This window comes from Tupaia chinensis, unplaced genomic scaffold, assembly GCF_000334495.1.
Source record: "Tupaia chinensis unplaced genomic scaffold, TupChi_1.0 Scaffold000112_1, whole genome shotgun sequence".
Lineage (NCBI taxonomy): Eukaryota > Metazoa > Chordata > Mammalia > Scandentia > Tupaiidae > Tupaia > Tupaia belangeri.
The window spans coordinates 3242815-3256039 of NW_006159576.1; the positions used below are offsets into that span (position 1 = coordinate 3242815).

The 13225-nt window shown below is 42.4% G+C and overlaps 1 protein-coding gene across 1 annotated transcript in view; it reads right to left on the bottom strand.

The window, feature by feature from the left end:
• The window catches only part of LAMC1 (laminin subunit gamma 1), a gene marked incomplete at its 5' end in the record, with an annotated part of 175653 nt that overhangs the window by 40635 nt on the left and 121793 nt on the right, over positions 1-13225 (bottom strand). Inside the window, 8 exon segments of the mRNA XM_014586067.1 lie at positions 2942-3054; positions 3664-3853; positions 3951-4073; positions 4465-4601; positions 4699-4797; positions 6068-6185; positions 7165-7353; positions 10040-10206. Of these exon segments, the coding sequence (XP_014441553.1) occupies positions 2942-3054; positions 3664-3853; positions 3951-4073; positions 4465-4601; positions 4699-4797; positions 6068-6185; positions 7165-7353; positions 10040-10206 (1136 nt within the window).

The window sequence follows — 13225 nt, forward strand, 5'->3', positions numbered from 1 at the left end:
TTCTACAGGTTAGGTCAGCCTTGATAACGCTGTCACATCTCCCCTTAATCTCTATTCCACGCCAGCCTTTTGCAGTCTAGTGCTGATGGCATATTTTCAGCCATGTCAGGAAATGCCATTTGCTGTTTAAATAATTCACTTGGAAAATCGACCATCTAAGGCTGAAGGACATCTCTTCTAGTACTGCCTTGAACTCGCCTTCTAATTGGTTACACTTTTTGCCCAGTAAGACCATAAGTCTCCATTGATTAATGTGCTTCCAACTTGGAACAACCTTAAGTCTCCACATCCTAGAAATGCCCTTTCAATAAGATTGAAATCTTATTCTTACTCCCAAATTGTAGTCTATTTTTGTCAACTTTCTTTACAGTGAAATAATAATTCTTTTTTTAAAAGCTTATCTGTTTCTTCCACGAGCAAGAGGGATAGACAGACAGACAGAACCCTAACAGGATCTTGATACCACAATCCACCCCCAGTCCTCAGTCAGCCCTGGATCATGGGCAAGTGTGTGCCCAGTGTATTCAGGGAGGTCTCCAGAACTCAACTGGGAACCTTCCTATGAGACCGCCTCACAGAGAAATGCACTTTACTGCTGCACCGTCATTTGGTTGGCACAAACTTGGAAGAATATTTTTAATTTTATTCCTTGACCCTCAGTCACTTTTCAAAGCACTGCAACCTAACTGCAATTTCAACAGCTTTTATTTTTATTTTTATTTTTATTTATTTATTTTTTTTTTTTGCCACAGGGCACATGCACTTGGTGGGGGAGGAAAGAGAGAGAGAGGATAACAGTAAGAGGAACAGTGAGAAATCACCCCCCTCCTGCGGGTGGATAGCCACACCACAATCCCTTTTCTTCCATTCTCCTCCCAAGATTTTGAGCATGTACACACATGTGCCCAGCATGATTTACAAGATGCCAGGTCCAGGACTTGAACTGTGATTAACATGTAGGAGTCCAGCACCTTAACTACCATGCCACCTGCTAGCCCCAATTTCAACCTGTCTTTTTTTTAATCTTTATTTTTAATTAATTAATTAATTTCACATTCATTCACTGAGCAAAGTTCCAGTGAACAAAATGCAATTTCCCATCCAGAATATACTGGGTCACAGTGCACAAAATGCAATTTCCCATCCAGAATATACTGCACAGAGGCTTAATGATACATGTTATCATCAATAATTTTCCATATTTAGTTTCATATGTATCTGTAGATATAGACATATACATGTAGATATATATAGATAAAGATATATATAGCAACTCACTGGTGATTCCTTAATCATCTAAATTAACATCCAACAGTGTTCTCTTTCTAAACTTATTTGTTGTTTCTCCTCAATTTTTCTTTCTCTCTTAAGCCTCTGGACATGAACCTTAACAGTGTTTCCAGGATTCCACCTTCTTTCTCTTTCTCTATTTTACATATTTCCAAGTTTAAAAATTATTACTGGGACCCGTCGATGGAGTGATAGTTATGTCTGTAGATTCTCACATGGCTGACTGTGGTTCGAGTCCTGGACCTGGAGGCTGGAAACTCATGCCAGACATGTTTGCGTGCGTGCCCAAAATCCCAAGAGGAGAACGGAGGAGAAAGGACAATGGCATGGCCATCCCCACTGGGGAGTGATTTCTCATTTTCTGTCTCTTTGCCTCTCCAGTGAGTGCACGTGTCCCTAAAGCAAAAATCTCTCTAAAAAAAAAATTACATGTCCATTGACAATCTTGTAAATCTAGTTCTCTAGGTTTTAATCTAAGTCCCAGATCTAGATTTCTGCCAGCTTATATTTGCATTTGAATATTTATATATCGCATCTAAAAAAATCAGCACATCCAAACCGCTGGTGCCCCTCCTAATGCTATTCTGACTTTGCCTCCCCCACACGGCTTTACTTTCCTAGAGAAAAAGGGCCTCATTAAAAAAAATAATAAGGAAAAATAATGTTTATTTTAAAAATATCTGTAAAAGCTTTTTTCATTTAAAATTATAACAACTGTTCATTAAATAATTTACAGTTTTTTATAGTTTAGCCAATGGGTCAAAGGACTTGATAATTACATAACAGTAAATAAAAAAAAATTCTACTGGCAACTTGAGCCAGTAGAATTATTATTAGACTTTTTAGAATATCTACTTATAAACAATGGGACCTCAACAGATTTATTAATCATAAAACAATGCTATTTATAAATTTTTTTCAAGAATTATTTTTTATTTAACTTTATTTATTTATTCAAATTTCAGTAGAAAGTGTATGTGAGAGAGTGAGCGAGAGATGGAAAGTGAGAAAGCAAGCCACCAGATCAGGGACTCAAACCACAGTCAGCCACGTGGGTGTCCAGCACCCTTAACCACCATGCCACCTGCTGACCCTGCTATTATTTTTATGTAAACTTGTACAGAAAGTGACAGTTTACAGCACCTTTTTAGTATCAAAGTCAGAGTGTCGAAATAGAGAAATGTTTGCATTATCATGGATCCTTGTAACTTCTTGCTATGGTTTGATATGGTCTGCCCCCCAAAGTTTCACGTGCAGGAAGCTTGGTCCCAGCATAATGGTATTGAGAGGTGCTAGGACCTTTAGGAGGGAGGGCCTAGTAGGCTGTGTTTGGATCACAAGACCACCACCCTCATGTGTAAATGAATGCCACCTCACAGGAGGGTGTCACAGGAATGTTTCTATTCCTGCAAGAGCAGGTTGTCATAAAATGCGGGTGCCCACAGGTCACTCTCTCGGCATGTACCTGCCTTCCTCTCTGCTTCCAATGGCCATGCTGTGATGTAGCACCACACATCTGGACTTTCCAGCCCCCAGAATCAAGAGCCAAATAAATCTTTATTCTTATTGAATCACCCAGCCTTAGGTAGGATAATAAACGAAGACATACTCATCTTCTTAAAAGAGTCTCCTAAATTATATCTTAACTTACTTCTCTCACTATATGTCCCACGGATCTTGATGGATGTCAAGTTGTTTAGGAGCTTCTGAAATTCAAAGGGGCTAAGAGCAGGCCTCCAAGGGTAATCTGTTGCTTCATGGAGCCTGAAGTGAAAGAAAGGGTCACATTAGCTCTGTCAGAATAATTCTGTGTGATGGGAGGGCATTTCTTATTTGATTACACCACGAACAATACAACTCTTTGACAATCCAATCAAATCAGAATGCCACTACTGGTTCAACATCACAATTGGGAATGGTAAGGGTAGGGAAGGGTCCAATGTGCAAAGTCACTTTGATTATCTAGGTGTTTCTCTTTAACATACACCGAGAGGCCAGTTAAGTTTAGATACTTCACAATGCTGGGCAATTCTTTCTTTCTTTTTTTTGAGAGGTGTTTTTTTGTTGTTGTTGTTTGTTTGTTTTTGTTTGTTTGTTTGTTTGTTTTTGCTATAGGGCACGTGCGCTCACCAGAAAGACAGAGAGAGATAGAGAGACAGAAAGTGAGAAATCACCCCCCAATGCCAGATGGCCACACCACAATCCCTTCTCCTCCATTCTCCTCTCAGGATCTTGGGCAGGCACGCACATGTGCCCAGCATGAGTTTAAGCTACCAGGTTCAGGACTCAAACCGCAGTTGACTACATGAGAGTCCAGCAACATAGCCATTACGTCAACTGCTGGTCCCCAATGCTGGGCAATTCTGATCTTACCTAAAGACGTACTTCACAGCAGTCTCACTTGGGTAGGAGTTGCCCTGAGCGATCAAGGGGACAGACACTCTTAGGCCGGCTCCCTCTAGCACAAGGTCTTCAGCAGAGAGGCGAGTGTCTCGCCTGTCCACACGAAAGGAGAAGGAAAGGTTCTGACCGTAGCTTAACACCTGCTTGCCCAAGAACTTGGCTGGAATGCAGACACAACGGTAGGCAAGAATGTGAGAATGAGACTTAAATATTAACAGAAGCACACGCGAGTCAGATTGCTTTCTGGCTCTACTTACCAGGAGCAACGAAGTACCTAGGAAAGTAGCTATCTGAGATCACAGCGATGTCTTGCCTCTCAGAGGACCACTCGAGAGATGCTTCGGAGCCATCCCTCTGTTCCACACGCCAGCCATCCTCATCTGCACACGGAATAAACACATGAGCACTGTTACATTGTAAGCATCCTGAAGCCAGGTCCCATGTACACCACAAAAACGTGTAAGATCGTACCTACACAGAAAGTCATCAATAAATGGTTTTGAATACATGGGTCCTGTGACAGTCCTATGTCCTGACCCTCAAGCTGTGTTTTGCTTTAGTATTATTTACATAACATTTGTACGCCAGTAAATTCTAAAACTACAGGTATGTTTTCACTAAAGTAAATGGCCAAGAAAATTCGTGCACATTAAATGACATGAAGTACTGATCTTTCAAAAACTCTCAAGCAGTGACTGATTTAAAAATGAGTATTAAATTGCAAATGTAGTTTCCTAGTTCTAGGGAGCCTGGGGGCGAGGTCTAAATTACCAATGTGAAAGTTGGAGGATATAGAAAAGACACTGTAGCCGTCAGCGTTTGTACAGACGGATGAATGCCCAAAGCAGAAGCAGGGTGTGCAACCCCTTGGATTAGATGGCTCCAGATTGAAAAATCCAGGTTTGCATCTGGAAAACATTAAGACGCAATCAGTTTTTTTTTTTTTTCACTTGAAATAAATGATAACAGAGACAATGCAATATAGCTAGAGAAAGAACACGCCACCTCTCACAATTGAAGCCTTCGACGTTGTCTTTGCAAACACATCTTCCCGTCTCAATGTTACATTCATCAGTGCTGCCAGCAGGGTTACATGAGCATGGCCTGTTCAGTGGAAAACAAAACAAAACAATAAGAGGAGGGGAGGGAAGCAAGAAATCCCACTCTTAAAGTCAACCTTGTGTTTTACATGCTAATAGATTATTTTTAAAGGAATTATTTATTTAATTATATTTATCATTATTATTATTTTAATTTGTCCAGAGAAAGGAAAAGTGAGAAAGCAAACTTCCAGGTCAAGGACTTGAACTGTGGTCAGCCATGTGAGAGTCCAGCAGCACCCTAACCAGCATGCCATCTGCTGGTCTCAATACCTTTTTTTTTTCCTTTTTCTTTTGCTATAGGTGTATGCATTTGCTGGAGAGACAGAGAGAAATAGAAAGAAAGAAAGCAAGACACCATCCCCCCCAGCGGAGATGGCCATGTCACAATCCCTTCTCCTCTTGTTTCTTCCTGCAATCTTTTTTTTTTAATTTATTCATTTATTCATTTATTTTAATTTGACCAAATAGAAAGAGAGAGAGAGAAAGAGGGAAAATGAGAAAGCAAGCCATCAGGTCCAGGATTTGAACCTCAGTCTTCTATGTGGGAGTCCACACCTTAACCACCATGCCTCCTGCTGGTCCCTCTTCCTGGGATCTTGAGCACGCACACACACGCGCCCGGTATGAGTTTCAAGCCACTGGGTTCAGGACTCGAACCACAGTCGGCCAGGGGGGAGTACAGTGCCTAACCACCACACCACCTACCAGCCCCAATACTTAATTTTTAAAGGAATAAAGAAAAAAACAAAATGAACCCTGAAGTCTTTTTTTTTTTTTTAGAGATTTTTGCTATAAGGTGCGTGTGCTCGCCAGACCGACAGAGAGAGACAGAGAGACAGAAAGCGAGAAATCACTCCCCAGGGGGGATGGCCACACCACAATCCTTTCTCCTCCACTCTCCTCTCAGGATCTTGGGCACACACGCACAGGCACCCGGTGTGAGTTTTAAGCCACCGGGTCCAGGACACAAATTGAGGTCAACTACATGGGAGTCCAGCGACATAGCCATTATGCTAACTGCTGGTTCCCCCCGAAGTCATTTTTATATTTAGGTTTGCTTTCAGGCAAGGATGTACATCACAGTTAGATATTTCAAACTCTGCTTACTTCTGTACAAACCCCCAGTGGCTCAACATACAGCTAGTTCCAAATCTTGGTAACAATTACTGTGGGGAGAATGTTCATGCTGCCACCAATAAGCCATGGGATCTATTATTATGAATAAACTATATATGGGTCCACCCCTTCTTCCGGCTTTGAAAGCACCGTACCTGCATCCTGCCTCGGTGAGAGAGTGGAATCCAGGCTGGCAACGGTCACACTTGTCACCCATCACTCCTGGCTTACAGCTGCACCTGCCATAACTGTCACACTGGGTGCTGAGAGAGCCTGTGAGTCAGAGAGTACGGTGTCAGCCACACATCTGGCCAGATACAGAATAAATGACTGCATCAGAGACGGACAGCTGCTAAGCAAGCACAGAGCCTGAGAACCCATATGCAATCTCTAGCTAGAGAGAATCAGAGAAATACAGATGAAATTCTAAATCAGAACTCTCTTAAAATCACACCCTTCTAAGCCATGACATTTTAACTTTCCAGACACGCCCTAAGATGAATTTGCTCGATATTGAAAAACACTTTCCATTCACTCTGCAGCCAGTGATCCGCGGCACATAGGACGGATCATGTCTCTCTGGAAGAACACAAACTCAACGCTCTGGTCTAGAACTTAAGTATATTCAGGCATGAGCAACACGCTTGGTCACACTTGGAGGAGTATAAAGGACCAGAGTTCTGTGCATCTCTGCACAGCCAGCACCATGCTGCAAACAGTTCAGCCCTCCAAAGAGATTAGACTAAACAAAGTCCTTAACAAGGAAGAACGCACAAAGCAGTCAGCCTTTTACAGTCAAAGTTCAAACGGTCTCTAGGATCCTGTTGCTAATTATTTACAGAACCATGACTCAGGCCACCCCCACACTTTCATACACACCAGAAAATCATCTGAAAGTTCAACGTGGTTAAAGACAATGGGGGAGGGGTGTGAGGCAGATCCTGAATTATTTACATGTTATCATCAAGTTTGATGGGTCTTTGATAGGTTCACAGAACACATACAGGTTCACAGAAAATGCATACTATGAAAAAAAAAAAAAAACTATGCATGGATTTCCATTTTTTTTGCACCAAAATAAACTTGGCCTCTCATTCCATTTCTCTATGAACTTTCAGAAGTACTCTCCTCCCCATCTCCATAATCGGCACTGTGAATGCCTAAGAAACAAAGCTCTATTTTCTTGGAATATGGAGAACTCTTATTCTGTCGCTCAGTCCCTTGGCTGACGCGGATCCTTCCTGGCACTTACCGACAGGACTACAGTGGCACGGAGAGCAGGCTTCATTGTTCCCGAGGCGGAAGAAGTTCTCCCGGCACCTCTCGCAGTTGGCGCCATCCGTGTTATCCCGGCAGTTGGTGCAGTGGCCACCATGACCAGTGGAGCGGTAGAGTTCGGGGTCAAAGAAGCACTCCTGCGATCGGCCATTGCAGTCACAGGCTGTCGGCCCAAATATGCATGTTACATCAGATCCACATACTTTTCAATTTTTTTTTCTAGAGGTTTTTGCTACAGGGCGCATGTGCTCACCGGAAAGACAGAGATAGAGAGACAGAAAGTGAGAAATCAGCCCCCCCACCCTCCCCCGCGGAGGGATGGCCACACCACAATCCCTTCTCCTCCATTCTTTTCTCAGGATCTTGGGCACACACACACACGTGCCTGGTGTGAGTTTAAGCCATCAGGCCCAGGACTCGAACTGCAGTTGACTAGATGGGAGTCCAACAACATAGCCATTACGCCAATTGCTGGTCCTCAGATCAATGTACGTTTAAGAACAGCATTGTAAAAGACTCAAAGAAAACAAAACCATAATTTCTCACCTCTCTGTGACAAATAAGTGGTGGCAGAATAAGAATGACCACCAGATGTGTTGTTCATTGTGAACCAAAAAAAAAAAAAAAAGAATATTTTAAAAAATAATTATTTTATTTAACTTTATTTATTTGTTTATTTTAATGTGGCCAGAGAGGAACAGAACGAGAGAGAGAGAAAGAAAGAGAGAAAGCAGGCTGCCAGGTCTGCAACTTGAACCACAGTTGGCCATGTGGGAATTCAGCGCCCTTAACCACACCACCTGCTGCCCCCCAAACAAAGCATATTAATAGAGGGTTTATGTAGACAGATTATCACTTACAAAGAGATGTATATTCCTATAAAAAATATAGCACTATCATAAAATACAAAGAATTCCTGTACTCAGAAAAGAATCTGTCTCCAGGTAATTATTCAAATACAAGTGAAAGCCAAGTCAAATTACAATTTTCCTGAATTTATACCCTTCCTTCCAGTATCAGCTCGAAGAATGAAGTGCCAACTTCCATGCAGACTTCAATGTACCTTAACTTTTGAGGTCACAGAGAACTCAACTATACTGGGTTGTCAGAAAAGTCATGATGCATTTTTGCATAGAAAAATACGTCGTAATTTTCTGACGAGTCAATGTTAAGACACTAATTTACAAATTAAGATTAAATTAGATATCTGGACTGAGGAGTAGCCTGAGACACGTGGGGTTAAAATTAGTGCCTGTGTAGATGGAAGCAGAATTAACAGGCAATCCGGGTTCTCCAGATGCATCTACCAACCTACCGACTAGGGAGCCACAATTCCACCTGAGTCATCCGTTAAGTGACTATACAAGGGGACTTCAAAACATTCATGGGAACTTAGGAAGAAAAAACATCCTGACACTGCTACGCTGTCACAGCAGCCAGAAACTCCACTCCGGGGGGCCTTGCAATGCTGAAGAGGCTGAGGAAAGCAAGCTGACTTAGTTCTGTACAGAAGCCCTTGAGCTACAGTCGTACCCAGCGGGTTTGCTAGTGATGACCTGGTCATGTTTTTGTGTTTCTCGTCATTTCCTGGGTAACCTCAAAACAGGACATCAGTAAGCAGAACACTTCACAGAAACGTGTGTCTTTTCATGGGGAATATCTCCTCTTTGGAGGATTTCATTTTTCTTTTTACAAGCCTTTATCCTGTAGCTTCCAATGGATGTTGCGGGTCGACAGTGGAACTAAACCTGAACCAGCGTTTAGGAGTGCTAGTGAAGGCTGTAAATTTTATTTACAAATCTGGGATTTGTTGAGGGGGAAAAAAGGAATTAAAAAAAATCTGCTTTAGGCATCTCAGTGGAAGTAGGCATGAGTCAAGATACTGGTTCCTCCTCAAGGTTTCTGCCAATAATTTCTACAAGGTTAGTGTGTCCTTTGCTTGTTTCCTTTTTTCTGAGAGTGATAACAACTATTTGTAAGGACATAAGTAAATTACAACTGCCTTACAAGTTTGTTATAATTACATGGCTCCTTTCTCTGAGATTTCATTCTCAGTCTGTTCAGAATAAACCATGACGTTATGGAGGGATAAACAATATATTACCTTTCTCTTTTTATATTCTTCTAGGAATACTAAGATTACTCATCCTCCCAAAGCTCTCTGTGGGAGGGACTGGGAAAATTTTCCTCATTGTTCTCTTTACTAAAATTAAAAAAAAAAATTTAAGAAATAATATTTTTAAAAACAATTATTCATTTATTTAATTCCATCTGCTATTATTATTATTATTTAATTTGACCACAGAGAGACAGAAAGGGTAAGTGAAAAAGCAAGCCACCTGGACCAGGACTCAAACTATGGTCAACAATGCAGGAATCCAGCGCTTTACCCACCACGCCACCCGCCAGCCCCAGAAATAACCTTTGGAATGGCAGTCTTGGTCTAGAACTCATTGCACCTGACACAGGTTCATCAGTGACCTTAGCTGCTTGAGTAAATAAGCACTGGTAGGAAGAAGAAAGAGCAGCAAAGAAGAGAAAGAAAAAGAGTGGCCTCCGCTCGGCTGGTATCTGAAGCCAAGCAGAAGTCCAGCCCTTGCTGATGCTGCTTCCCCTGCGGTACGTGTGTTTGTGAAGGAAGTATCAGCAGCCCAGTACAGCTTTATAGCTGAGTGCCTGCGCCGAGGACTTCCCTCGGACATGCCTGGTGTTTACCACTCTATTCTCTCAAACTATGGACATGGCACATGGAGCGTTTTCCTGCTGAGGAATCAAAGAAAGCACCCCCCCCTCCTTTCGCGTCTGGAAGTCCCCAGGACAACTGAGCAGACTGATGCCCGGGCACTCACGCTGGCATTCGTTGGCACTTTCAGCAGTTGCCCTCCTCCACGGCCGGTCGTTGAAGAAAGGAAGACACTTCTCACAGTCTACGCCATACGTGTTGTGTTTGCAGTTGCACACCAGCTTGCCAAACTCATTCTTCACACACTCGCTCGCATGTCCGTTACATTTACACCTGGGGAGAGAAGAGACACGCTGAAGAATACTCCAGCTAGGTCCCAAAGACCATGCAGAAAGGGTACATACCCAGGAAACTAACAATCTGAGATCTTGAGTTTTTTCATTCAAACATTTAAACTGAGAAACTGAACAAGTAACGATTGCTGAAATGTTTAAGGATGAAGAAAAATTTAACAGAAAAAAAATGAAAAATTTTTTAAAAAGGTAGCTGGCTTGGGACCAGCAGATGGAATAATGGTTACATCATTGGGCTCCCACATGGCCAACCATGGTTTGAGTCCCGAACCCAGAGGCATGAAACTGATGCTGGGCATGTATGCATGCGTGCCCAAGATCCTGAGAGGAGAATGGAGAAGGAGGGACTGTGGCGTGGCCATTGGCCCAAGGGGAGAGTTCTCATTTTCTATCTCTCTGCAAATAAATCCTATAGCAAAAAAATTTTTTCTCAAGGAAAAAAAAATGTAGCTGGTTTTATTTAATAGGGGATGATGGGGCATCAGCCAGACACAACTATGAAGTCCCTGACAATTTCTGCAATGGCAGAAGAAGAGACCTGTGATGACAATTCCTGAAGTCACACATGTGTGTAGAGAGGCTGCAGAATGCCATGGTTAAGACCGGGTTTGAGATCCTTCCCTGTCATTTACCTACATAACTGTGCCTCTGTGCCTCACCTGTAAAACAGGGATGGTGATAATGCCTATTTTGTAGGATTATTGGGAAGATCAAGGAATTGCTTCATTTATGTGTTCAGGATTGCATAGGCACAAAGGAAGTCCATAAATATCAGCAACTGTCTTCCATAATGACTTCAAAGTATTCTGATCTTAAAGTGGCGAGACCTTCAAGACCCCTCACCACCATGAAGATGCCAGGTCATCAAACTGATACTCCACCAGCTGTTTGGGGCAAGAATCTGCCACATACAGGTACATTGTAAACTAAGGATTTGTGGCAATTCCTGTGAATTCTTTTCTTTCCTTTTTTTTTTTTTTTAAGGTTTTTGCCACAGGGCACATGTACTCACTGAAGAGACAGAGAGAGACTATGAGGGGGAAAGTGAGAAATCAGCCCCTGGGGGAAAATGGTCATGCTGCAATCTCTTTTTCTCCTGGATTTTGGACACGTGCCTGGCATCAGTTTCAAACTGTAGCTGGTCATGTGGGAATCCAGCCTTTTAACCACTAAACCACCTACGGGGCCCACTGTGAATCCTAAACTACACTGTGGAGAAGTGGCATTCCCTTCACTTGCTTCCTTAAAGACAGCAATCAGCTCCACACCTTTAGCTACCTTTTAGGACACACTTGAACACTGGAATTACCTAGAGACTGCCAGGATGAGTCCTAAACTTAGATCTCCAGTTCTCATCTTTCTCCTGAGCTCCTATCCTTGACTGTTACATAAATAGGGTATCCTCTATAACGTAAAATTTTACGTGTCTATAACTGGACTCATTGTCTGCCTCAAATGAGCTCATCCTTTTTCTTTATTTTGTTAACGGTACCACCATTTGCCTAATCACTTAACCTTGAAATCGCCTTTGACTAATGTCTTGGTAATTCTTTCTTCATAATATAATGCATCTATATGTTCCTTTCATTTTGTTGTTACCAGTCTAATATCAAGTATTTGCTGCCCAACGCCTAGCCTACAAAGCATCAGAATGGGAATATAAATTCTCTCAACTGTACTCTCTTTTCACTTTGCTTGCATGTTAGTCTTCCTAACTCACTATTTTGATACCACAGCCCTACTCCAAAACAGATGCCTGATTTCTTTTCTTTTTTCTTTTTTCTTTTTTTTTTTTTGCTACAGGGCGCGTGCACTCGCCAGACAGAGACAGAGAGACAGAAAGTGAGAAATCACCCCCCAGGGGGGATGGCCATGCCACAATCCCTTCTCCTCCATTCTGCTCCCGGGATCTTGGGCATGCACGCACACCGCCCGGCGTGAGTTTAAGCCACCGGGTCCGGGATGAGAACCGCGGTCGACTACGTGGGAGTCCAGCGACATAGCCATTACGCTAACTGCTGGTCCCCCTGATTTCTTATAGGTTATAGTTCCTATCAGCTTTCACTGAGTGTCAACCCCATACAAAAAACACTACATGCAAAAATAGTTTTTCTGCTTTTGAGACCTCATAGTCTCAAGGGAGGTAAGTCTAAGGTTTATAGCCTGCCATTTCAGGTTTCAGTCCACCAAACTCTCTGGTTTACAATTCTACAAATTCATGAGAGTTTCCTGTCAAGTAGGTTTATACTCTGCCATCTCTAAGCATTGCTCATGAAGCATACAGCCTCCTAAACCCAGTCCAGATGTCCTCCCTCTTTATCCAATCCCACCTGTTCTTTAAGACCCAGCTAAGACCCCACCTGTTTCTCTAGCCTGGCAGTTCTGTAGTCTTCTTCTTTTTTTAAGAATTATTTAATATTACTTATTCATTTATTTATTTTAATTTGACCAGACACACACACACACACACACACACACAGAGAGAGAGAGAGAGAGAGGAAAAGTGAGAAAGCAAGCTACCAGGTCCGGGACTCAAACCGTGGTCGGCCACGTGGGAGTGTCTAGCACCTTAACCACCACGCCACTTGCTGACCCTCTGTTATTCTTCATATATGACATTTTACTGCTGCTTCTTTTTATTTAAAATGTGACTATGGTAGTATTTAAGTTTCCACAAATTCATATACAGCCTGCCATTCATCTGTATGATCCAGAGAGGCAGGATCTCTTCAGTAGAAAAAGGTTAATCTTACCCTTCCTGGGGTTTTCTCAGTGCCTACCCTGAAAATTTGCACTTAATGGTCAGTAAGAACATTGATTGTGTTCATTTGACAAGGCTTTGGAAAGCCTAATGGCTTAGTTTCCATAATAATTATTTTTTGGTGGGGAGAGACTTTTGCTATAGGGTATGTACGCTCACCGGAGAGACAGAGAGATAGAAAGCAAGAAATAACTCCCCCCAGGGGGAATAGCCACACCACCATTCCTTCTTCTCCATC